The 26,965-nt window shown below is 38.1% G+C and overlaps 1 protein-coding gene across 7 annotated transcripts in view; it reads left to right on the top strand.

The window, feature by feature from the left end:
- Positions 1-26,965, top strand: part of CACNA2D1 (calcium voltage-gated channel auxiliary subunit alpha2delta 1) — a 524,891-nt gene that overhangs the window by 395,109 nt on the left and 102,817 nt on the right. For all 7 annotated transcript variants that reach the window (XM_005890243.3, XM_070369704.1, XM_070369702.1 and 4 more), the window contains exons 9-10: positions 985-1,035; positions 4,459-4,558. In XM_005890243.3, coding sequence (XP_005890305.2) covers positions 985-1,035; positions 4,459-4,558 — 151 coding nt within the window. The remainder of the gene's footprint in view (positions 1-984; positions 1,036-4,458; positions 4,559-26,965) is intronic.

Here is a 26,965-nt window from a genome sequence, read left to right as displayed (position 1 = left end):
AAGCAAACTTGAATGCAAGCTAAAAATTCTTTTCCAAGACCATATAATCCTGAACAGTTACTAACTGTGCTGAATGTTGTCTGAAAGCTAATTGGCAAGTTATCTGGCAAGCTTCTGAGAAGTTAGATTTACAGTGGTGGACAGTAAGTAGAACATGGAGTTCAGATTCAGGTCTTTTTGTTAGGCAGGCCCCAACAAAGGCAGGCCCCTAGTTCCCATCAGTCTACAGCCAGGCGCCATGAGCTTTTGGGATTATTCACCTTTAGTTAACTTTATGTATACAGTGACTAAGCTATTCTCCTAGAGTTTCTTTTCATACACAGAGATTCTGAATCTGTAGGAGTTGGGTTTAGTATGACAATCAATATTTTGAACTGACTCTCCAGGTGATTTTTAGATACTGTAAAGTTTGAAAACCACTACTTGAAACTCTTAGAAATAACATTATATATTGCTGTGTTTCTAATTACTTTATTGTCCCTTTGTATTTCCCTTATATTGATACTGCTTTTTCACTTTCCTAGACTACCTATTTATTTTTGTGGGAATTGTGTGTGTGTGTATTTAAATTAATGACATAATCTTATTATTTATTTTTATTATTATTCCTTAGAGTGAGTTTTGAAACTGTGATCAGCAAAATGGAATTTAGGATAATTTTTTTCCCCCTTAGGGAAATACTCTTCCAGAAGTTAATTTCTTGTACTCCTAGTATTAAAGTACACCTCTTATTCCTTTGTTATAAATACCTGTAAAACATACTTTAAATATTATACCTCTGATATCTCTATTATGTTAAATATTGTGTTTTTAAGTTGATGTTGCAGAATCATGAATTAAATAGTATCATCTACCTAGATAGGAAGGACATAGGGCCATGCTTGGAAAATGTCTCAGAGATCAGTAAATAGCAATTCAACAAATATCAGTGTTTGAGATTTTACAAGAGAAAAAAAAATACTCATATGAGTTTATTTGTTTCAGGTACATCCAAGGAGCTGCATCTCCTAAAGACATGCTTATTCTGGTTGATGTGTAAGTAGTTAAACATTACATTATTTTTTATATACTGAGAATATAGGAAGGGTTTTCAGTAACAGTAATAGTTTGAGACTAGAAATAGGTGGGGAAGAAAAAAACCAAAGAATAATTATTATGACTTTGTTTATATCCAGACAAAGAAATCAAATTAAGACAGTAACAAAACAAACAAAAATTCTCTTGTTGAAAATGAGAGGAATCTTTGTCAGAATTGAAAATTATAACTTGGTTCTGAAGTCTAAGCTTTTTGAAAAATTATTAATTTGCTTCTAGTTTTTTGCTTGTTAAACAGTATTAAAGTACATGATTGCTAAAACCAATCATTTTCTGCTACCAAAAATGTAAAATTGTTTAGGTGGCACTTAGTCACTATTGATCCAAATATCTTTTAGGGATTGGTCACAGAATAGATTACTACTAGATATATTGCATTTCCATACTGGAACTTTCTCAAGGGAAATGCTGAAATACACGAAAAAATTCATTAGTTTTTATATTGGTTATGTATTTGTCTCCTTGTTTCAAGTTAGGTATGTGTGTATAATCTTCCAATAAGATTGAAATTGAAATTTGAAACTGTAGGACATAGAGAAGACTATATCCTGCAATGAAGATTCAGTTTTTAAGACCAATACTACAGAATTAAAAACATGAGGTATAAAAGCTTTTATTATTTTCCCTGAGAGACAAAGATTATATCCTCATCTGTTCTTTACTTCTCTGGTGGTGTAAAAAGAATTTGCCTGCAGTGCAGGAGACTTGAGTTCAATCCCTGCATCAGGAAGGCCCCCTGGAGAAGGGAATGGCAACCCACTCCAATAGTCTTACCTGGAGAATTCCATGGACAGAGTATCCTGGCAGGTACAATCCATGGAGTCACAGAGATTCGGACATGACTGAGCAACTGACACTTTCACTTTCATCTGTTCTTTGCCACTGGAAGTAACAAAATTCCATGTTTTATAGGCAACTAAATTCATTTCACAGAATATTGTCAGCATTTGAAAATTTCTCCATTATAACCTGAAGTAAACAAGTTTAAAATCTTTTAATCTTGCCTGAGAAAGAGAAGATGAATGAAGTCAACAAATATAACTTAAATATTAAATTTCATTTCATTTGTTAAAATGAGTTTAAACTTCATCTTTTTAAGTTAAATTATTGTAGATTTTGTACATTTGCTAATCCTTGATAGTCTTCTGAAATATAAATCTAAATGGGAATGTGATATGTTGTAATCCTATTGGATATATGCTAATGTCCAGATATAATTTCTTATATTAAGATATTTAGAATGCATAAGGTCTACTAAAGTTAAAAATAAATGAGCATGAGGTTGTAATGGCATTTTAAAAAATTATTTCAACAGAACTAAACTGAGAGTATCTTATATACAATGTGATGATATAGAGACAAAGATTATTAAGACACAGTTCCTCCTCTCAAAGATGATTCAAATGTATTAGTGAAATGAAACCTTATTCACAAATAACTTAAAACAATTATAGAAAGTGTGAGATATAAAGTATGACATAGCACTGAAGGAATTCATAGGTGAGAGAGCACATTTCAATTTGAAGTGTCAGGAAAGACTTCATTAAGGAGATAAAATTAGAATTGAATCCTTATAGCTAAGATTTAACAAGGCAGGCATGGAAGGGAGAGAAAAGAGTGGAATTTCAGATGGGAGAATTGATAGAAGCAAAGTAACATTGTTGAGAACATCTAGAGGGACTATATGGAAGGTGGAGGTAGGAGAGAGAGAAGACAATGAAACTTTCTGAATGCAAGGCTTTTAAGATTCTTGGATGTTTTGTAGGTAACTGTTTTGTAGGTAGGGCTTCCCTGGTGGTTCAGTGGTAAAAATATGCCTGCTATCAGGAGACACAGGTTCACTTCCTGGGTCAAGAAGAATCCCTGGAGAAGGAAATGGCAGCCTACCCCAGTATTCTTGCCTGGGAAATCCCATGTACAGAGATCCTGACGGGCTACAGTCCATGGGGTTGCAGAGTTGCCAGATATGACTTAGTGGCTAAACAGCAACATTTTATAGGTAACAGAAATGGATGGAGATATGCTGCCAGAATTTTCACCTGTTAGCATGGGGCAGAGAAAGAACTACGAGATGAATGGTTGTCACTCTGGCTCTGGATCTCGAGGTGGTAAACACATAAGCTAGAATGGAAAGAGGATGGAGAGAATACTGTAAAGTACAATGAATAAGAGAGGCTGTCTGAATGGGAAGGAAAGTTGAGAGGGAGAATGAAATTGAATGACTGAAATCTAGTGTGGTTGGTATCAAGGGCATATGTAGGAAGGAAAAATAAGTTTTGGGACTAATGTGTCATTTTGGACATTGAACCCATAGTCATTTAACAAACAGCTAGAAAAATAAAACTGGGGAAAAGTTAGGAGCTACAAAAGTGAATACAAAAGATATAAAAGTGAAAGTTAATTGCCCAGTGGCAAGGAAAGATTGAGCGACTTCACTTTCACTTTTCACTTTCATGCATCGGAGAAGAAATTGGCAACCCACTCCAGTGTTCTTACCTGGAAAATCCCAGGGACGGTGGAGCCTGCTGGGCTGCCGTCTGTGGGGTTGCACAGAGTCAGACACGACTGAAGCGACTTAGCAGCAGTAGCAGTAGGAAAGATTGAAGGCAAAAGGAGGAGGGGGCGGCAGAGGATGAGATGATTAGATAGCATCAGCATTTCAATTGACATGAATCTGAGGAAACTCCAGGAAGATAGTGAAAGATAGGGAAGCCTGGCATGCTGTATTCCATGGGGTCACAAACAGTTGGACATGACTTAGTAAATGAACAACAGCAACAAATTGCCTGGAGATGAGCCACAGAAATAGATGAGGTCATCCAGGATCATAAAATATATAAAGACAAGATAAGTGATGACTAAATCCCTGAGAATATCTACTTTAGGAATAAAACAAGGCATTGTGTTTACAAATCTATTATCAAATTCTTATGCTGCTACATAATAATTGTTTAATCAAGTCAAATAGTGCGCTCTTAGGGCGATGACTGCATTATATTAACCTCTGTAGCCCTCACTTCTAACTTGGCTAATAGAGCTGATATTCAGTATATATTTCTTGAAAAAGTGAATATGCCATGAGTATCTGTAGTTTCTTAAAATTATCACTTGAAATGTAATTTTCATCCTTGTAATTAGAAATAAATACATTCTGATGCTTGTAGCAAAGAAAGACAAAATTTCTTGTACTTTATTTCTACTTGCTATCAAAAGTAGGACTTTTTCTAGTACTGATATTTTAAAGACAAATTATGTTAATAGTATATAGCGTCAGTGCATAAGTTGCATTTCCTTAGGGTGTCTGATGTTGACTAAATGCATAGTCATTAACATGTGTGGATCTGTTTTTTTGTTTTAAAATAGGAGTGGGAGTGTTAGTGGTTTGACACTTAAACTGATCCGAACATCTGTCTCCGAAATGTTGGAAACCCTCTCAGATGACGATTTTGTGAATGTAGCTTCAGTAAGTATATGATGATTGCATTTTTGTTGAGTTAAATCTGCAATTTTTATCTCTCTCTGATTTTAAGTGTCTGATTGTGTTTTGTCACAGATAGACTGAGATATTTCTGGTCCTATTACAAGACGGTCTTACTAAGCTGTTCTCTCTTGTTACTCATTCTCCTATACTTTCACACCAAGGTCCTTTCTCAGTGTTTGTGCCCATGAGAGAAATGATTAAAGCAATGAATATGAAGGGAAAACATTATATATATATTCTCCTTGACTCAGAGGAGCTTAAGCTGACATGTACCCCTGTACTCATTGATGTCATTAAGTATTGACTTTGCAGTATAATTGTATGACTCTTTTTTGTTCATTATAATTCTCAACTTTCACACTGGACATATGTTCATAATGTAGTATGTTTTTAAAGTTTATTTATTATTATTATTAACATGAGAACTAATAGATATTTGAATCTGCTTTCTTAAAAATCTTATTTCCAGGAACCATTTTAGACCTTTCTCTCATAAGTAGAGAGATTTGATTTCTGAAGCAAATAAAGGAGGACAGAATGAATGTTACTGTATTTCATTTTAATTCATAGTATTTTGGCAGAAAATTTCATGACTGTGCACTGGTTGATTTAATTTCATGTTTGAAGTGGTTATATTCATTGAGATGAAGGTAAAAGAAGATGTAATTGTGGTGAGGTCATTTTGTATTGAATGTAAGAGAATGGCTCTGCCTCTGAAACCATGTGGCAGGAAGTTAAAGCAGGTGGTTTACAGTCAGTTTACTCCCTTCACAGGAAGGGCACCCACTAGAAGATAAAGGTAGTCAGAAGAACTGAGTTAATCTCGTCAACCAGAGCCTCAAGTAGCTAGACAAATTGTTTACTAAGGGGAAGACAAATTACTTTGAAATGCTTTTAGCAGAATATCCCTAGCTAAGGATAACATAGGGCTTCCCTTGTGACTAAGCTGGTAAAGAATCTGCCTGCAATGCAGGAGACCTGAGTTCAATCCCTAGTTTGGGAAGATCCCCAGGAGAAGGGAAAGGCTACCCATCCAGTATTCTGGCCTGGGCAATTCCATGGACTCTATAGTCCATGGGGTTGCAAAGAGTCAGACACAACTGAGAGACTTTCACAGAGTTCAGTTCAGTTCAGTCGCTCAGTTGTGTCCGACTCCATGCAACCCCATGAATCACAGCATGCCAGGCCTCCCTGTCCATCACCAACTCCCGGAGTTCACCCAGACTCACGTCCATCAAGTCAGTGATGCCATCCAGCCAGCTCATCCTCTGGTGTCCCCTTTTCCTCCTGCCCCCAATCCCTCCCAGCATCAGAGTCTTTTCCAATGAGTCAACTCTTCGCATGAGGTGGCCAAAGTACTGGAGTTTCAGCTTTAGCATCAGTCCTTCCAAAGAAATCCCAGGGCTGATCTCCTTCAGAATGGACTGGTTGGATCTCCTTGCAGTCCAAGGGACTCTCAAGAGTCTTCTCCAACACCACAGTTCAAAAGCATCAATTATTCGGCGCTCAGCCTTCTTCACAGTCCAACTCTCACATCCATACATGACCACAGGAAAAACCATAGCCTTGACTAGACGGACCTTTGTTGGCAAAGTAATGTCTCTGCTTTTGAATATGCTATCTAGGTTGGTCATAACGTTCCTTCCAAGGAGTAAGCGTCTTTTAATTTCATGGGTGCAGTCATCATCTGCGGTGATTTTGGAGCCCAAAAAGATAAAGTCTGACCCTGTTTCCAGTGTTTCCCCATCTATTTCCCATGAAGTGATGGGACCAGATGCCATGACCTTCGTTTTCTGAATGTTGAGCTTTAAGCGAACTTTTTCACTCTCCACTTTCACTTTCATCAAGAGGCTTTTTAGTTCCTCTTCACTTTCTGCCATAAGGGTGGTGTCATCTGCATATCTGAGGTTATTGATATTTCTCCCGGCAATCTTGATTCCAGCTTGTGCTTCTTCCAGCCCAGCATTTCAGATGATGTACTCTGCATATAAGTTAAATAAGCAGGGTGACAATATACAGCCTTGATGTACTCCTTTTCCTATTTGGAACCAGTCTGTTGTTCCATGTCCAGTTCTAACTGTTGCTTCCTGACCTGCATACAGATTTCTTAAGAGGCAGATCAGGTGGTCTGGTATTCCCATCTGTTTCAGAATTTTCCAGTTTATTGTGATCCACATAGTCAAAGGCTTTGGCATAGTCAATAAAGCAGAAATGGATGTTTTTCTGGAACTCTCTTGCTTTTTCCATGATCCAGCAGATGTTGGCAATTTGATCTCTGGTACCTCTGCCTTTTCTAAAACCAGCTTGGACATCTGGAAGTTCACGGTTCACATATTGCTGAAGCCTAGCTTGGAGAATTTTGAGCATTACTTTGCTAGCGTGTGAGATGAGTGCAATTGTGCAGTAGTTTGAGCATTCTTTGGCATTGCCTTTCTTTGGAATTGGAATGAAAACTGACCTTTTCCAGTCCTGTGGCCACTGCTGAGTTTTCCAAATTTGCTGGCATATTGAGTGCAGCACTTTCACAGCATCATCTTTCAGGATTTGGAACAGCTCCACTGGAATTCCATCACCTCCACTAGCTTTGTTCGTAGTGATGCTTTCTAAGGCCCACTTGACTTCACATTCCAGGATGTCTGGCTCTAGGTGAGTGATCACACCATCGTGATTATCTGGGTCTGGAAGATCTTTTTTGTACAGTTCTTCTGTGTATTCTTGCCATCTCTTCTTAATATCTTCTGCTTCTGTTAGGTCCATACCATTTCTGTCCTTTATTGAGCCCCTCTTTGCATAAAATGTTCCCTTGGTATCTCTAATTTTCTTGAAGAAATGTCTAGTCCTTTCCATTCTGTTGTTTTTCTATATTTCTTTGCACACTCAAGGGTAACATAAATAGAACTTGCTGGGGACCAGCTTCAGCAGAGTTCAGGGATACCCTCAGGATGAACGGCATTGGTGAATGAATGACACGGGGAGGCCAAGCTTCGGTGAGCAAGGCCCATAACTTTATTTTCAAAAGGAACTTTTATAACCTGACTTGTACATAGAGAGAAATGAAAGATGCAAGGTCATGCAGCGTCAGCCCAAACACTGCAGCAATTTTTCCCTTATCGAAAGCAGGCTTTTTTTCTGTATGCCTTTCCATAAACAAGGGTCTTATGCTATGTACCTTATCTTCTGGCCTGGAGGCCTGTTGACATTTTGTGACCCGTTTTTGATAACGGTTGATCAACCAGAAAACTTGTTTTCCCTTGAAGTGTTTTTTTCTTTATATTTCTAATCTGTGTCAGCCTCAGAAAGTACTAAACAGAGTTACATTCTCACGGAGCAAAGGTGCAGTGGGTCACAACAAAGAAAGAACTTATTAGGTCAAAGGTCTGATGTGGTTAATACCAAGGCTACTACTTGTGTTTCTTACATTCCAATACATTAACTAATGCACTCCCAGGTGCACAATGGATAAGGGATATGGGAACTTGGCAGCAAGCATTGGCCCAATCACGAAGCCCTTTACCAGTACTATTCTAATAATTTTTCACCCTTAAAGGGCTCTGTGCCCATTAGGACTTTTAGAAAGTTTAGGCTTCCCATACCTTGCACGGTTGGGAAGTTATGAACAATCATGTGTGTTAGTTGTAAGAGTAAGGAAAAACCTGTCAAGCAAGCTAGAATGCCAACAGAGGGGTTAGAATAGAAATATTCGTTTCATGCCCAGGAGACTTGTCAACTTAGATCCCTAAGTTGATTTTCTCCAGAGAAAGGTGGTTGGGGATAGCCCCCTGCTAATATCAGAAGAGTGGTTGAAAGGCATAACATAGTGAACAGTAGACAGACAGATTTTGGTTTCAGGGTAGATGCTCGAGCAGGTCCAGGGAATCCCTCGAGTCCTGATCCGCCTTTGCCTGTCAGGTCTTCTCCGCATGACCTTTGTCATGGGTGGGATCTCCCATGGTGGCTCCCGGCAAGAACTCAAGATCAGTGTGGCAAGATGGCTTTAAAAATACCTAGTAGGTAATATAACACTCTGGGTAATAAACAGGAAATATTTCATGGTTTAAATACTCCCACTATACAAGGAACCCTGCAAACCTCTTTTGAGACTTATTTCATCTGGCCCCAGAACAGTGTCTTCAATACAGTAAGGGAGGATCTGTTCTATTAGTGTTCTAAGGCTACTTAACCAGAATAATGCAGACTAGGTGGCTTTAACTGAAGAAATTTTTCTCTCACAGTGCTGGAGGGTGGAAGTCCAAGATCATGGTGCCAGCAGGGTCAGGTTCTCCTGAGGCCACTTTCTTGGCTTGCAAACTGCTGCCCTCTTGCTGCCACTTCCTTTGGTCATCCTTCTGTGCAGACTGATTTCTCTTCTTCTCCTTATAAGGACACCAATGATATTGGTGTCATATGCTCTTACCCTGATGGTCTCATTTTTTTTTTCCATGTGTCCCCTCCCTCTTTTTTAAAAATTTATCTGTTCTTTAACTGAAGGATGATTGCTTTACAGAATTTTGTTGTTTTCTGTCACCTCATTAAAAAAAGATTACCTATGTTTACTGTTACATTTGGAGATAGTAGGGATTAGGACTTCAACATAGGAATTTCAGGGGGAGACAGTTCAGCTTGTAACACCTAGGAACTGCCCTCCATGCCCAATTCTTTCTGTGTTTTATCTGAACATTTAGCAGTCCTTTAGCTTAGCCAAGAAAGTATTATTCATTCAGTCATGTCCAACTCTTTGAAACCCCATGGACTATAGCCCACTAGGGTCCTCTGTCCATAGAATTCTCCAGGCAAGAATACTGGATTGTATACTGACTCCCTTCTCCAGAGGACCTTCCCAACCTAGGAATCGAAACCAGGTTTCCTACATTGTAGGCAGATTCTTTACCTTCTGAGCAACCAGGGAAACCCTAGCTTGTTTATATCCTTGATATTATTAGTAAAGTTTGATATTGCATAAGAGCTCTGATTAATGTTAGTCTGATTTTATAACCTGACTCCATGTGTTAGCTCATAACATATTCAACAAAATGTGTACAAGTAAAATGTAATGGTTGGTCTCTGAAATAAATTGATTAGAGAAGGTAATCAATTAATTTATACATAAACATATTTATTATAACTGCATTGGAAAGGTTGTTAACAAAATATTATGTTTGGCATAGCAAAAGAGGAAATTGTAAAAACACTAAATTCAGTACAGATTTGGCATATCAAATGAAATTTATATAAAACCAGCTGACATTAAACATGACTAATGTCTTAATATGGCTTCTTCCTGGTTCTTACTTATGGATTCCAGTGTAAATGGATTTATCTGTGACATGGTCCCAAGAAACACAAGGAAGTGAGACAAGGAAAGGAAGGAAACCAATTAAAGAAATTTTATTTAAAGGAACTCAATCCTACTGAGAAAGTCTAGAAGCTGTATAGTATATGAACTGTTATTCTGCCTCAAGGTCAAGTGAACTGGGGTTTTAAGTGTGTACCAGCATTCCGTATGTGTGGAGATAATAGACTCCGGTCATAACAGAACTGAAACAGAAAGTTGCAGGTGATGGTAGCTAGAAACCTGTCCAGAATCCACTATGTTCAGTTAATAGTCCTTAAAGATGGCATCTAACATGTCATTCAAGACCAGTGTTTCCTCACTGATTTTTTTATATGGATGATCTTGCCATTAATGAAAGTAGGGTCTTAAAGTCCTCTACTATTACTGTATTACAGTCATTTTTCCTTTTGTGTCTGTTGCTATTTGCTTTATGAATTTAGGTGTTCCTATATTGTGTGCATAGCTATTTACAAGTGCTATATTCTCTTGTTAAATTGATCCTTTTACCATTTAAAAGTTCCTGACAGGGTAACCATTGTTTTTTTATGAGTGGATACAGTCTTGTGCCAGGACATTAGTGGACTTCATGCCATGGTTCAAAGTATAAACTGCATCTTGATGGACAGCATTTTAATTCAAAGACTGAAATCTCCAAGTTGGAGCTTTCATATATAAGAGGCTATCCCAATGTTGTTGTTTTTTTTTTTTTCCCCAGACTGGCAGTTCCCAACTGATGCATTATATCATAGACCCAGTGGATTCTGTGGTCATTTGTTTGTTGTTAGACCTCCTTTACCATAAAACAGATTGCTTGATTTAATGTGAGGTTATGCAACATTCTATAATGATAACCCTTCATGATAAATCAGACAGTTCAGAGGATTATCTTAGTGGATGAGGAAATGTAAACAGGAAGAGGAACGCTTAACTGAAATATGTATCAATAACAAGGAAAACAAAATTGACCATACCCCATTCCAGAATTATAAATAAAGACTGCTTATAACCTATTTGATATCAAGTTGTTAAATGTCTTTTTAAAGAGTGATACTGTTTTGAATTCTCACCACTGGATGATTTCCAGTGGGTTGGCCATTCACCAGTGGCAATAGGTATACATGCTAGGTGAGAAAGAGCCTGTATTTTTAGGTCCACATAAATTCCCTTTCTCTCTGCTACCTGGTTATTGCATTTATTTGCAGTTCCTACATACAAAGGCTGGATGACTTTCAGTGGACGAATCCTCCTATCCACTCATTTAGTACCTCCTCTGTAATGAATCGGAGAAGGCAATGGCACCCCACTCCAGTACTCTTGCCTGGAAAATCCCATGGACAGAGGGCCTGGTGGGCTGTAGTCCATGGGGTCGCTAAGAGTCAGACACAACTGAGTGACTTCACTTTCACTTTTCACTTTCATGCATTGGAGAAGGAAGGGGCAACCCACTCCAGTGTTCTTGCCTGGAGAATCCCAGGGACGGGGCAGCCTGGTGGGCTGCCGTCTATGGGGTTGCACAGAGTCAGACGTGACTGAAGCGACTTAGCAGCAGCTGTAATGAATGTTGTCCAGTGGTGATTGATTTCAAACAGACGTCTGCACACTTGATGCCTGCTCCCATAGATCCATCCTTATGCTTCTCCAGAACTCTTTGTCTTGGGAAGGTCTTCCAGTCTTGATTCTTCAAGGGCATTGGCCAACCAGCCAAGCCATTTGCCACTGTGCAAGAGTCCACGTGTTTTCTTATCTCAGTCTGCTTACTTCTTCACACCAAGTTAATACCCAGGTGGTTTTTGCCTCGTAATCCATCAACATCCATTCCCTGGCATGTTCTCCCACTATCTGCTGATTCATATTAAACAAATATTGCATCTCTTTTGTTGCGTATTTTCTTCTGTTACCGGCACAAGTAGCATCTACTTAAGTTGAAACTGAACAATACTTTTAAAAGTATGTTTTAAAAGACTTCCTGACTAAACAATAGAAATGAATTTGAATGAATTTTGTGCTTTCAACATTTAGCCAGCAACTAATGATTCTTTCCTAACTAAAATAAAGAACTTTGATGGAATTGTGATTGACCTTTGCTTTTCCTGAAAATATAGCTGTCAAATGTGTGTTTCTTTAAAGAGAGTTGTTAACTAAGTTCTTTTGAAACAAAATTGCAAGATGTTTCCTTGTGATCTCAGTGAATCAGGTTAATACAGACTTTACTGATGTATTGACAGCTCTCTGACAGCTCACAGTAAATCCTTGCTGGGGCATGCTCACATGATGTAGCTTGAATATGTGACTGAAAGCATGTAAGTAAAGTGAATATGTTGCTTTTAAAAAGAACTCTGCATGCATTTGATATGGAAGTAATATATCTCAATATCTCAGGTTAAAATTATGGAAATACCTCAGTTACATATTCAAAAATAGGGGAGAAGAGTGATATTTAAAGATATATAATTCGTGCAAGTTCTAAGATGAATATTGCAAAAAATATTTGAAAGATGAAGTCATAGTGATTTCACACTCTACTCCTAGAGAAATTTATTAGTGGTCTTAGTTCCTAGTATAATGGCTTGTTTGGTTGAGATTCATTAGTATAATTTACTTTATTTTAGTGGTTTATGGCTGTTATTTACCATAAGGAGATACTTTTGTCAACTATACTCTGATTTTTTATTAACTATATATTTTTGTTTGCTTTTGTTATCTGAGAAAAATGATTAGTACATTTTCAGAATTGAAAAGTCACTAAATGATAATAACTTATATTATTCCAGACATAAATTTGTTCTTCAGAAAATAAATACAAACAAGATCTAAAGTAGATATTTGTCATTGTTTATCTAGTTTATGTATTAATCTTTAATTTCATCATATCATAGTGAATTCTTAGAGTTAATTTTTCTTACCACTGCTCATGATGTGCAGGGAGTGGTCTATGTGTTTTAATAGTTACTCATTTGTTCTCTACGACAACCTTGTGAGGGAGATAATATTACTGATGTAAACTTTATAAAGAAATAGAAAATGTAGTTTGCTATTTCCAGTGTATTCTCTTAGCAAAACTCTGTTAGTCTTTGCCCTGCCAAATTTGCCTGTTACTCCAGGTATCTCTTGACTTCCTATTTTTGCATTCCAGTCCCCTATAATGAAAAGGGTATCCTTTTGGGGTGTTATTTCTAGAAGGTCTTGTAGGTCTTCGTGGAACTGTTCAACTTCAGCTTCTTCAGCATTACTGGATAGGACAGAGACTTGGATTATGGTGATATTGAATGGTTTGCCTTGGAAATGAACAGAGATCATTCTGTTGGGGGAATCTGTAATTTCCTTGGTTCTGTCTTGTTGCAACAAAAATTTGAAGCAATGGACAGACCAGTGTTACAGCCCTCAGACGGACCAGTGTTACAGTGCTGTGTTACAACTCCGTTTTATTTAGAAAGTAAAGGAAAATACATCCTCAAGGCGTGAGGGTGTGCTGACCGAAAAGACGCAAAGTCAAGACAGTCCCCTGGCTCAGTTTTGGCTCCTCTTGTTACATGATTTTTTTTTTTTCTTTTTCCCTGAGCCTGCCCTATGTAAATTGGGCTAGCCAGGAGGGCTCTTTGTTTTACCTGAGGTCCTCACTCTGGACCTCAGACCTTACTTTGTACTATTTTTTTCCCTTCTTTGTCTTAGCCACCACTATTTTGGACTCCTTTTTCCTATTTTAATGACCTAACAATTCTGTCTTTTTGAGATTGCGTCCAAGTACTGCATTTCAGACTCTTGATGACTATGAGGGTTACTCCATTTCTTCTAAGGGATTCTTGCCCACAGTAGTAGATATAATGGTCATATGAGTTAAATTCACCCATTCCAGTCCATTGATTCCTAAAATGTTGATGTTCACTCTTACCATCTGTTTGACCACTTCCAATTTACCTTGATTCATGGACCTAACATTCCAGGTTCCTATGCAATATTGTTCTTTACAGCATTGGATTTTATTTGCATCACCAGTCACATCCACAACTGGGTGTTGTTTTTGCTTTGGCTCTGTCTCTTCATTCTTTCTGGAGTTATTTTCCCACTGTTCTCCAGGTGCATATTGGACACCTACCAAGCTGGGGAGTTCATCTTTCAGTGTCATATCATTTTGCCTTTTCACACTGTTCATGGGGTTCTCAAGGCAAGAATACTGAAGTGGTATGCCATTCCCTTCTCCAGTGGACCACATTTTGTCAGAACTCTCCACAATGACCTATCTGTCTTGGGTGGCCCTGCATGGCCTGGCTCATAGTTTCATTGGGTTAGACAAGGCTATGGTACATGTGATTAGACTGGTTAGTTTTCTGTGATTGTGGTTTTCATTCCATCTGCCCTCTGAGGAATAAGGATAAAACGCTTATGGAAGCTTCCTGATGGGATATACTGACTGAGGGGGAAACTGGGTCTTGTTCCAATGGGCGGCGCCATGCTTGGTAAATTTTTAACCCAATTTTCTGTTGATGGGCGGGGCTGTGTTCCCTCCCTGTTGTTTGACCTGAGGCCAAACTATGATGGAGGTAATGAAAATAATGGCTACCTCCTTCAAAAGGTCCATGCACACACTCAGTGCCCCGACCCTGCAGCAGGCCACTGCCAGCCCACACCCCGACTGAGACTCCTGAACACTCACAGGCCAGTCTGGGTCAGCCTCTTGTGGGGTCACTGCTCCTTTCTTCTGTGTCCTGGTGCACAGAGTTTTGTTTGTGCCCTCCAAGAGTGTGTTTCCCCAGTCCTGTGTAAATTCTGGTGGCTCTATGGTGGGAAATGGCAACCTCCTCCAAGAGGGCTTATGCCACACCAGGTCTGCTACACCCAGAGTCCCTGCCCCTGTGGCAGGCCACTGCTGACCCGTACCTCTGCAGGAGACACTCAAAACACTCAAAAGCAAGTCTGGCTCAGTTTCTGTGGGGTCTCCTGGTGCTTACAAGGTTTTATTTGTAGTAGCTTTTCTAAGGGAGAAGCCAGGATTGGAGCATAGCCATATTCATTTTTTAGTCTAGATTTATCCACAAAGTTATGTGACTGGCTCCTGAAGGAAATTATAAAATAAGTTTACTAATTTTAGTGCATATCTGATGTATTTAAGTAAAATTCCAAACTATTACATTTCTTAGAAATTCAAAAGTAGAGTATGATTAGGTTATAAAAACAAGGAGAAATGCTTCTTTTAAGTCTAAATTTATTACTAACTTTTGAAGAAGAAAATTATGTTTTAGTAGAGGAATTCTTTTAAGAAATCTGCTTTATTTTGACTTGAAAAAGCATATATGAATTGGATTATTATAATTACAAATAAATACTTAGACATTGTATCTGGATTATATATCTTGCTTAGGTATCTTTTTATAAATTTATTTACTTCCTTTATCATATGTCCTCTTGTTTCAGTCATACTACCTAGATTGTTATGTGCATTTATATAATATTTAATGTCAAAAACCACTCCAGTACTCTTGCCTGGAAAATCCCATGGACGGAGGAGCCTGGTGGGCTGCAATCCATGGGGTCGCTAAGAGTCAGATACGACTGAGCGACTTCACTTTCACTTTTCACTTTCATGCATTGGAGAAGGAAATGGCAACCCACTCCATGATCTTGCCTGAAGAATCCCAGGGATGGGGGAGCCTGGTGGGCTGCCGTCTATGGGGTCGCACAGAGTCGGACACAACCGAATTGACTTAGCAGTAGCTTAGCAATGTCAAAAATATCAACCTCATAATTTAAAAGAAATTCTTCAGTTTTATTAGTTAGGTGAAAATAAAATACCTGAAAGCAATACATATAAAGAGAATTAATTCTTATGCAACATTTGGGTCAAAGGAAAGTAAAATCCTATTTCTGTCTTTAACAGATAGGCCTTTCTCATTAAATAGAAATGTAACAATCTAACTAGGTAGAGATTCAACAGGAAATAAAACCTGCTAACACAGTTATTTGGAGAAGGCAATGGCACCCCACTCCAGTACTCTTGCCTGGAAAATCCCATGGATGGAGGAGCCTGATGGGCTGCAGTCCATGGGGTCGCTAAGAGTCGGACAGGACTGAGCGACTTCACTTTCACTATTCACTTTCATGCATCGGAGAAGGAAATGGCAACCCACTCCAGTGTTCTTGCCTGGAGAATCCCAGGGACGGGGGAGCCTGGTGGGCTGCCGTCTATGGGGTCGTGCAGAGTCGGACACGACTGAAGTGACTTAGCAGCAGCAACACAGTTATTATCTCCTGGACTGTGTGTGTGTAGGCACACAGATGTGCCTGTATATGTTTTTCTTTCTGAAACTATTTGGAAGTCTAAGAAAGAGATATTACAACTTTTAGCTGTTGTAGTTTCAGGGAGGCATAATAATAAGGCACTGAGGAAACATGGTAGTGATTCTATAAATTTGACAATAATCTTCCCACAAAGCCTGCCTGCATTTCTCTTCATCCTCACACCTGAGATCATGTCTGCCGTCCAGAGTCTGATGCAGTCTGTATGAACGCTTTCCCAGTGTTGCCTAGAATCACCAGACAGAAAAATCAAGCAGCTTCTCACCTTTAGGCTTATATATCTAAGTTTCTTTTTTTTTTTTTGAGACCGGTAATTTTTGTGCTTCAATCACACATAAGATGTCAAAACAAATATTGCATCATTTCCTAGTGTTTCTGTAATCTCCAGGGCTGTTCTTTGTTACAGAAAGGAAGCCTGCTGTTAGACAAATGTTTAATGCACGCATAATGTAGCTGTTTTCCCACTAATCCAGTTATATGCTTTGATAGAAGTAAGTTGTAGATGATAAGAGCAGCAATTCAATCACAGCATGTTCTGATTTACAAGCAAAATTTCAAATGTTGACACAAAGAGGGGAATTTGTTTATGAAAGTGAGCAAGCTTGACATTTTAGGAGTAAAATACTGCAAGCCAGTGAAGGATGAAAGGAAAATGTAAGCTGATGGTGGGCAATATGTAAAAATTAACAACTGAGGAAGATGGTCTTGTGTTCAAAAAGAAAAAAAAACCACGTATCTTTTTATTTAAGGACTAGATTGAAATGTTATTTATGATCTAGTAAATCTGTGAGTCAGTTTTCTTGTAGGAAGCTCTTCTAATTTATGGTCATTATAAAACTCTTTCTAAATGTTATTTATGATTTAATAAATATTTGAGTCAGTTTTCTTATAGGAAGTCCTCCTAATTTATGGTCATTATAAAATTCTATCTTTGATTACTCATCAAAAAATAATTAAAATATAGTTCCTTATATTTGCTATTAGCTGTACAAGATAGCCTTTTAAAAATAAATAAATAACCTCTACTCTTTACCCAATTGTAGTCATGAAGCAGTAGTTCTAGAGGTGACAATCTGTAAATGCCAGGGCAAAATAAGATGTGAGACCCCATAGCCTTATTGGAGGCTGGGAAGGGATGATCATGATGAAAGGATCTGGTAACAGTAGTCAGGTTCACCTCTGGTTAAGTGTCCTGTGTCCCAACCTTCTCACAATCCTGCCTCTTAGATGGACTCATAAAATTGCATAGAGATAACGCAGTTGGCTTCCCTGATGGCTCAGCTGGTAAAGAATCTGTCAACAATGCAGGAGACCCAGCTTTGATCCCTGGGCTCAGAAGATCCCCTGGAGAAAGAAATAGCAATGCACTCTAGTATTCTTGCTTGAAAAACCCCATGGACAAAGGAGCCTGGTGGGCTATAGTCCATGGTGTCACAGAGTCAGACATGACTTAGTGACTTCACCACCACCACCATGTGAGCTTATACAATCAACCTAAGGCCTGAGAGATTAGCTCTTTTCCTTCTCTTTGAAATGGACAGAATCATATTTAACTTGCCACCCTTTGTTGAGAACCAAATGGAATAACATGTAAAGTACTCTTTTTATTGTAACCATTATTCTGGTTATTATTTTTGTTATCTTCCAACACTTTTCTACCAACCATTAACATACAGTTCTTTGTGAATATGTCACCTTTCTTCAAGTCTGAACATTAATAAATTTGCTCAGATTTATATACATTATTGGATAAGTACAGATAGAGAGGTCTCCCTCCTCAGTAGAGATTTACAATGCCTAGTAATTAAGATATTGTCAATCTGTGGGAAGGAGGGATGGGTCAGCTGTCAGCACCCCCTAAAGAAAATCAGGACTTCCTCATCTTGTGATCCCTTGCCTAAAACACACCTACTGCTTATGCATGACCCCTGGCCCTCTTCCCATTCCTCTGTGGGTATTTAAGATGGCACTCTGGCTATTGGTACTGCGATTGGTATTGCTGTGAGTAATAAGCAGCAGTCTTTGCTCTCTGACCCCAAAAGCTTCCATTTTTCTGCCAGTATCTGTGAAGCTATAGGAGGATTACTCGTTAACTTGGAAGAAGGATAAAATCTCAGAAACTTCCCAGTTCTTGGCTTGACAGTTTAATACCAGCTAATGTCAGAGTGGGGGTTTGTTTAAATATCAAATCACAGTGTATATGCAAGAAAGACATGATTTGGATTGTTCACTTTCCTATTTGATTTAAATTTCGGGGTTTTTTTCTAAAATACCCTTGAGTGTTCCTAGACAAGGGCATGCTTTTCTTAGATAGGAACTTTCCTTCTCTGCATATGACAGTGAGCACATTTGTTGGTTATGGAACAAAACTTAAATTTAAAAGTGATTTCTCCACCCTTGCAAAACAAGCCCTTTTTGCCAGGGTTCAAGTATAATAAAAGACATTTAGTATGCCAATACAATTATATGACAAATGAATTTTAGGAGAGTGATTTCATTTCATGTCTTATACAATCGTCATCTGTCTAGGAAAACTTGATGTTGATTCATATCTCATTTATGTCAGTGAACAAGAATATTGTAGTTTATGCCCTTCCTACTTAAAGTGAGGTCTCTGGCCAAGCAGCCTGAACAGCACCTGCAGCCTGTAAGAAATGCAGAATCTCGAACTCCACCCCAGACTTAAGAGCCAGAATCTGCATTTAGCTAGTCTCACAGGTGATTATTAAGCAATGAGGAAATCAGGGTACTTTAGGGAGGTGCTGTGAGCGAAGTCATTGGACTTCGCTATTGAGGCACCTGTCTGGGCCTTGTTATGACTAATCATGCTTATCATTGTCTTAGAGTCTGACATCTTTGTAATCAGAATTACTAGTACTATGGAAATTTGTGAATATTTATTGTGAATATTTATACAATTTATTGTATAGCCATTTGCTTTTTGGAGGAAAGTACTAAAAAAGAGAAGAAAGAAGGAGTAGAATTATGTTCATTAAAAGAACCAAAGTTTTCTCTCTTTTATATACTTGTACTTTTAAGGAAAAAAAGAAATCTGAATCACTGTGCTGTACACTTGAGCACAAGTTGTACAAGTAAGCACAAGTATGTACTTGTAGTAAGTACTTGTACAATATTGTACTACGACAATATTGTAAATCAAATATATATCAATTTTTGATACTTATTTTTATTGATTGATTGCTTTACAATGTTGGTTTGATTTCTGTCATACATCTACATGAATTAACCATAGGTACACATATATCTCCTCCCTCTTGAATCTTTCTCCCACCTCCTGCCCATTCCCCCCATCTAGGTTATTACAGAGCCTCAGTTTGAGGCTCCATGAGTCATACAGCAAATTCCCATTGGCTGTCTATTTACATATGTTAGTGTATATGCATCCATGCTACTCTCCATTCATCTCACCCTCTCCCTCCTCTCCCCTTGTCCATAAGTCAGTTCTCTATGCCTGCATCTCCACTGCTGCTCTTTAAGCAGGTTCATCAGTACCATCCTTCTAGATTCCATGTGCAGTGCTGTGCTTGGTGGCTCAGTCGTGTCTGACTCTTGAGACCCCATAGACTGTAGCCTGCCAGGCTCCTCTATCCATGGGATTCTCCATGCAAGAATACTGGAGTGGGTTGCCATTTCCTCCTCCAGTCCAACTCTTTAGGACCCCATAGACTGCAGCCCTCCAGGCTGCTCTGTCCATGGAATTTTCTAGGCAAGAATACTGGAGTGGGTTGCCATTCCCTTCTCCATCTGTATTCCATATATATGCATTAATATACAATATTTGTTTTTATCACTTCATTCTGTATAATGGGCTCTATGTTCATCAACCTCATTAGATCTGACTCAAATCATTCCTTGTTGTGGCTGCATTGTATTCCATTTTATTTATGTACTGCAGCTTCCTTATCCATTCATCTGTCGACAGGCAACTAGGTTGTTTTCATGTCCTGGCTATTGTAAATAGTGCTGCAATGAACATTGGGATACATGTCTTTTTCAGTTCTGGTTTCTTCAGGGTATATGCCTAGAAGTGGTTTTGCTGGGTCATATGGTGGTTTTTATTCCTATTTTTTAAGGAATTGCCATCTTCCGTAGTGGCTGTATCAATTTACATTCCCACCAGCAGTGTAGGAGGGTTCCCTTTTCTCCACATCTTCTCCAGTATTTGTTGTTGGTGTATTTTTTTTTTTTATGGCCATTCTTTCTGGTGTGGGGTGATATCTCCTTGCAGTTCTGATTAGCATTTCTCTAATGATGAATGATGTTGAGCATTTCTTCATGTGTTTATTAGCCATCTGTATGACTTAGCATAGCATAGCATAGCATGCCTTCTTTAGAGAAGTGTATGTTTAGGTCTTTTGCCCACTTTTTGATTGGGTTGTTTGTTTTTATGATATTGAATTGTGTGAGCTCCTTGTATACTTTGGAAATTAAAAGTTTGCTTGTAAGGCAAAAGAAAAAATGAGTGCTTCTTAAAATTTTATTCATTTAAAAAACATAAAAATTATAGGCTGTGCAGAAAAGACTGTATAAAGGATAAATGTAGGAATGATAACAACAGGGCAAGTGATCAAGGTTATTTAGTTTTTGAAAAGAGAGAATACCAGAGGATAATTTAATTGCTTTGCAAGTATAAGGAAAGCTTATAAGAAGGTGTTGACAGTATGATAAATATATTCTCCATTAATTATATGATGAACTAAAGTTTTAGGTAATTAGAAATTAGTTGTATTTGCAGTTTGAAATAGCAAAGGAAGGTGAGGCAGAGAGGCAGAGGAAATACTTTCGTTTTGAATTGAACTGTAGTTTTTTAAAAACTATGAGAACTATTGACTTGTTTGTTGAGGCCAGAAGAATTATGAAAAGACTTCACATCCAGTAATAACAGATCAGCATTTATGAGTACAATTTTCAAAGTTCAGCCGTACCTCAGAGATATTGCAGATTCAGTTCCAGGCACCTCAATAAAGCAAGTTTCACGAATGTTTTTAGTTACCCAATACATATGAAGGTTATGTTTTCACTATACTGTAGTCTATCAAGAATGCAATAGCATTATTTCTAGCAAAACCAAAATACATATCGTAATTAAAAATACTGTAATGCTAAAATATGTTAATCATCATCTGAGCCTTCAGTAAGTTTTAATCTTTTTGCTGATGAAGGGTGCTTCCTTGATGCTGACCGTTGGTTGCCGGATCAGGGTGGTGATTGCTGAAAGTTGGGGTAGCTGGCAATTTCTTAAAATAAGACGAGTAAAGTTTGCTAGAGGAAAAATTTCTGCATAGATGTCAGAATTTTATAGTAAATTTGAATCAGTGATGAAATAGTTTTGTGTTTGTAAGTGACCAGAGTCATCCTGATTCATTGTTAGTGTGTCATATCTCTGCTCTGTAAACACATTAGGTGTTCTTTCTCATTGTGTTCTTCAGGCAAATCCAACCATCATCACAAAAGTTCTTTTTTCAACTAGGTAAGCTGTTCCAGGTAATCAGCTTCGTGACCACTAAAATATTAAGCATACTGACCAGCTCTGCATCATGAGTTGGTGAAGAGAAAGTGAGAACGCTTGACACGTGATCATTTGATCATTTTAGTAAAGCTTCATCTGAGAGCTGGCACTCAAATTTCCACAGGGCTATGAAAATATACTTGTATTAGGAATAATATGGATATGATTATTGTATCTCAAGAATGTTGGGGAGACAGCTGTCCATATTTCTAGTTGAGTGAGTGCTCTGGAGTCAGAATTGTACACTGGTTACTTATAAAGCTGTTTGAGAAAATACAAATATCAATGAGAGATGAGCAAGGAAGCTAAATACAAATTAATTCTAGAGCAAAAGAGTAGCATATGCTTGCTTGAAATTCTTCTAAATGCCTATAATTAGAGAGGTTCAAAAGTTTTCTGTCCCAAAATGTAAATTGACTATATTAAAAAAGATAATTGAAACTTATTCAGAAATTCATTCAACATTTTGACAAAATTTAACAGACTGAATTTTGAGCATGTCATGATTCAAGTTAATGGGAATATTTGAAAATGACAGCATTTATCAAAAATTTTAATGGCCAATGATTTATAATTAGAGGTAAACATAATCTTCTCGATATTTTCATATGCTATTGATGCCATTTTCTTTGGGTTATATAAAATTTATTATTCATATTCATTTATGTAATTTTCCCTAATTGATAAAATTAACAGATATAAATGATATTATTTTAGAATTTCAGGGGCTTTCCAAGAGATCTACCAAAGCCTTTTCCTTCAGAAAAGAAAAACCTGAAACTCAGAGGGGATAATTAAATAAACCTTGACCTTGGGTGCTTATAACAGGCAGAGTGAGTGAGTGATAGGCACTCTGTCGTGTCCCACTCTTTCCGACCCCGTGCAGGGACTTTACCTTGCCAGGCTCCTCTGTACATGGAATTTTCCAGGCAAGAATACTGGATTGGGTTGCCATTTCCTTCTCCAATAACAGTCAGGGCCTGGACTAAACCTGATTTTCCTAAACTGAATTTAAAAATGGTAAATTTAAAAAAATATATTTTTCTGTAAATCAAGGAAACTGTAAACGAGCAGCCATTATTTGGGGACAGCAACATCAATTTAAGAACAGGAGTGTTCAAGTCCAGAGTGCTGTTGGCAAAGATTTTTGTGACACCTCTAACCAGGGGAGGGTGACCACACTTTCTGATTTTTGCTAAACAGAGATTAATAATAGAAATTAAAAGCACATTCACAATATTTGCCAAATCTGTGCATTAACTAACATTACTTTTAATAATATATTTAGGGTATGCATTTTACTTTTTATTGAAGTATCATTGATTTAAAATTATTTCTCAATTTTTGGTATATAGCATAGTGATTCAGTATTTTTTACAGATTATACGTCATTAAAAGTTATTACAAGATAATCCCTGTGCTTTACAATATAGCCCTGTGGCTTGTCTATTTTATACACTGTAGTATGTGTATCTTAATCCCATACGCCTAGCTTGTCCCTGCCCCCATCTTCCCAAGGTAACCACTAGTTTTTTCTCTATATCTGTAATTCTGTTTTACTATATACATTTTTTATTTTTTAGACTCCACATAAAAGTGATATGTTAAATGTCTCTCTGACTTACATCATTACACATAGTATTCTCTAGGTTCATCTTCATTGTTGTAAGTGGCAGATTTGTATTATTTTTAATGACTGAATAATATCCCACTGCATGTATACCACATCTTCTTCATATAGTTGCCTATTGATGGACACTTGGATTGCTTCCAAATCTTTGCTATGCTAAGCAGTGCTACTGTGAACCTTGAGGTGCATGTATCAGTTAGAATTAGTATTTCTGTTTTTGCTGGATGTAAACCTAGGAGTAGCATTACTGAATCATATGGTAGTTCAGACTGAAATTGAAGAAAGTAGGGAAAACCACTAGACCATTCAGGTATGACCTAAATCAAATCTCTTATGATTATACAGTGGAAGTGAGAAATAGATTTAAGGGCTTAGATCTGATAGATAGAGTGCCTGATGAACTATGCAATGAGGTTCGTGACATTGTACAGGAGACAGGGATCAAGACCATCCCCATGGAAAAGAAATGCAAAAAAGCAAAATGGCTGTCTAGGGAGGCCTTACAAATAGCTGTGAAAAGAAGAGAAGCAAAAAGCAAAGGAGAAAAGGAAAGATATAAACATCTGAATGCAGAGTTCCAAAGAATAGCAAGAAGATACAAGAAAGCCTTCTTCAGCGATCAATGCAAAGAAATAGAGGAAAACAACAGAATGGGAAAGACTAGAGATCTCTTCAAGAAAATTAGAGACACCAAAGGAACATGTCATGCAAAGATGGGCTCGATAAAGGACAGAAATAGTATGGACCTAACAGAAGCAGACGATATTAAGAAGAGATGGCAAGAATACACAGAAGAACTGTACAAAAAAAGATCTTCCAGACCCAGATAATCATGATGGTGTGATCACTCACCTAGAGCCAGACATCCTGGAATGTGAAGTCAAGTGGGCCTTAGAAAGCATCACTACGAACAAAGCTAGTGGAGGTGATGGAATTCCAGTTGAGCTATTCCAAATCCTGAAAGATGATGCTGTGAAAGTGCTGCACTCAATATGCCAGCAAATTTGGAAAACTCAGCAGTGGCCACAGGACTGGAAAAGGTCAGTTTTCATTCCAATCCCAAAGAAAGGCAATGCCAAAGAATGCTCAAACTACCGCACAATTGCACTCATCTCATGTGCTAGTAAAGCAACGCTCCAAATTCTCCAAGCCAGGCTTCAGCAATATGTGAACCATGAACTTCCAGATGTTCAAGCTGGTTTTAGAAAAGGCAGAGGAACCAGAGATCAAATTGCCAACATCCACTGGATCATGGAAAAAGCAAGGGAGTTCCAGAAAAACATCTATGTCTGCTTTATTGACTATGCCAAAGCCTTTGACTGTGTGGATCACAATAAACTGTGGAAAATTCTGAAAGAGATGGGAATACCAGACTACCTGATCTGCCTCTTGAAAAATTTGTATGCTGGTCAGGAAGCAACAGTTAGAACTGGACATGGAACAACAGACTGGTTCTATTTGGAAAAGGAGTACGTCAAGGCTGTATATTGTCACCCTGTTTATTTAACTTATATGCAGAGTACATCACGAGAAATGCTGGGCTGGAAGAAGCACAAGCTGGAATCAAGATTGCTGGGAGAAATATCAATAACCTCAGATATGCAGATGACACCACCCTTATGGCAGAAAGTGAAAAGGAACTAAAAAGCCTCTTGATGAAAGTGAAAGTGGAGAGTGAAAAAGTTGGCTTAAAGCTCAACATTCAGAAAACGAAGATCATGGCATCCGCCCCATCACTTCATAGGAAATAGATGGGGAAACAGTGGAAACAGTGTCAGACTTTATTTTTCTGGGCTCCAAAATCACTGCAGATGGTGACTGCAGCCATAAAATTAAAAGACTCTTACTCCTTGGAAGGAAAGTTATGACCAACCTAGATAGCATATTCAAAAGCAGAAACATTACTTTGCCAACAAAGGTCTGTCTAGTCAAGGCTATGGTTTTTCCAGTGGTCACGTATGGATGTGAGAGTTGGACTGTGAAGAAGGCTGAACGTCAAGAATTGATGCTTTTGAACTGTGGTGTTTGAGAAGACTCTTGAAGAGTCCCTTGGACTGCAAGGAGATCCAACCAGTCCATTCTGAAGGAGATCAGCCCTGGGATTTCTTTGGAAGGAATGATGCAAGCTGAAACTCCAGTACTTTGGCCACCTCATGCGAAGAGTTGACTCATTGGAAAAGACTCTGATGCTGGGAGGGATTGGGGGCAGGAGGAGAAGGGGACGACAGAGGATGAGATGGCTGGATGGCATCACTGACTCGATGGACGTGAGTCTCGGTGAACTCCAGGAGTTGGTGATGGATAGGGAGGCCTGGCGTGCTGCCATTCACGGGGTCGCAAAGAGTCGGACATGACTGAGTGACTGATCTGATCTGATCTGATGGTAGTTCCTTTTTTAGTTTTTTGAGTAATCTCCATTCAGTTTTTCATAGTGGCCACACCAATTTACCCCAGCATTGAATGTTACATTGACTGTGGGTTTGTCATAAATAGCCTTTATTAAGTTGAGGTATGTTCCTTCTGTACCCACTTTGATGAGAGTTTTTATCTTGAATGGATGATGGATTTTGTCAAATGCTTTTTCTGCATCTATTGAGATGGTCATGTGGTTTTTGTTTTTGTTTTGCTAATGTGGTATGTCAAATTGTTTTTCATATTTTGAGCCATCCTTGTGCCTTAGAATAAATCTAACTTGATCATGGTGTATGATCCTTTCTATGGATTCTTGGATTAAATGTACATTTAAAGTAATTATTGGTTGCTGTGAGAGGTTTATACTTATTGCTGTTTTATTGTTTTCTGATTGTTTTTGTAGTTCTTTTTGGTCCATTTCTTTCTTTTTTTGTTTCTTCCCCTTGGTTTGCTAAGTTTATTTTTTAGTATGCATGTGTTCCTTTTTAAAAAAAATTTTCTGCATCTATTGGTTTTTGATTTGTGATTATTATAGGGTTCATATATGTTGACCTATAACTGTATCTAATTGTTTTCAACTGATTGTCATTTAAGTTCAAGCACATTATAAAAGATCTGTATTTTATTCCTGTCCCCTGCATTTTGTGTTTTTGATGTCATATTTTGCATTTTCATCTTTAGCCCATAATTATTGTAGTTATGATTGTTTTAGGGGCTTCCCAGGTGGCGATAGTGGTAAAAAACCTGCCTCCCAATGAAGGAGACATGAGACATGGATTTGATCCCTGGGTCAGGAAGATCCCCAGGAGGAGGGTATGGGAATCCACTCCAATATTCTTGCCTGGAGAATCCCCATGGACAGAGGAGCCTGGCGGGCTGCAGTGCGTAGGGTCATAAAGAGTTGGACACGACTGAAGCAACTCAGCATGCACGCATGTTTGCTTTTACAGTTTTTTGTCTTTTAATCTTCATATTGGCATATGTAAGTGATTGATCCTTAGTACTTTCAATATACTTGCATTTCATAGTAGGATTTTTCCTTTCATATAGATTTTTACTTCTTTTTCATTTAGAGAAGACCCTTTGACGTTTCTTTCAGGCTGTATTTAGCATTGATAATCTCTTAGTTTTTGCTTGTCTGAGAAATTCTTTGTCTCTGCATCTATTTGAAATTATAATCTTGGGTAGAGTATC

This window comes from Bos mutus, chromosome 4 (assembly GCF_027580195.1).
Source record: "Bos mutus isolate GX-2022 chromosome 4, NWIPB_WYAK_1.1, whole genome shotgun sequence".
Taxonomy (NCBI): Eukaryota; Metazoa; Chordata; class Mammalia; order Artiodactyla; family Bovidae; genus Bos; species Bos mutus.
This window is presented reverse-complemented; position numbering and strand designations above follow the sequence as displayed.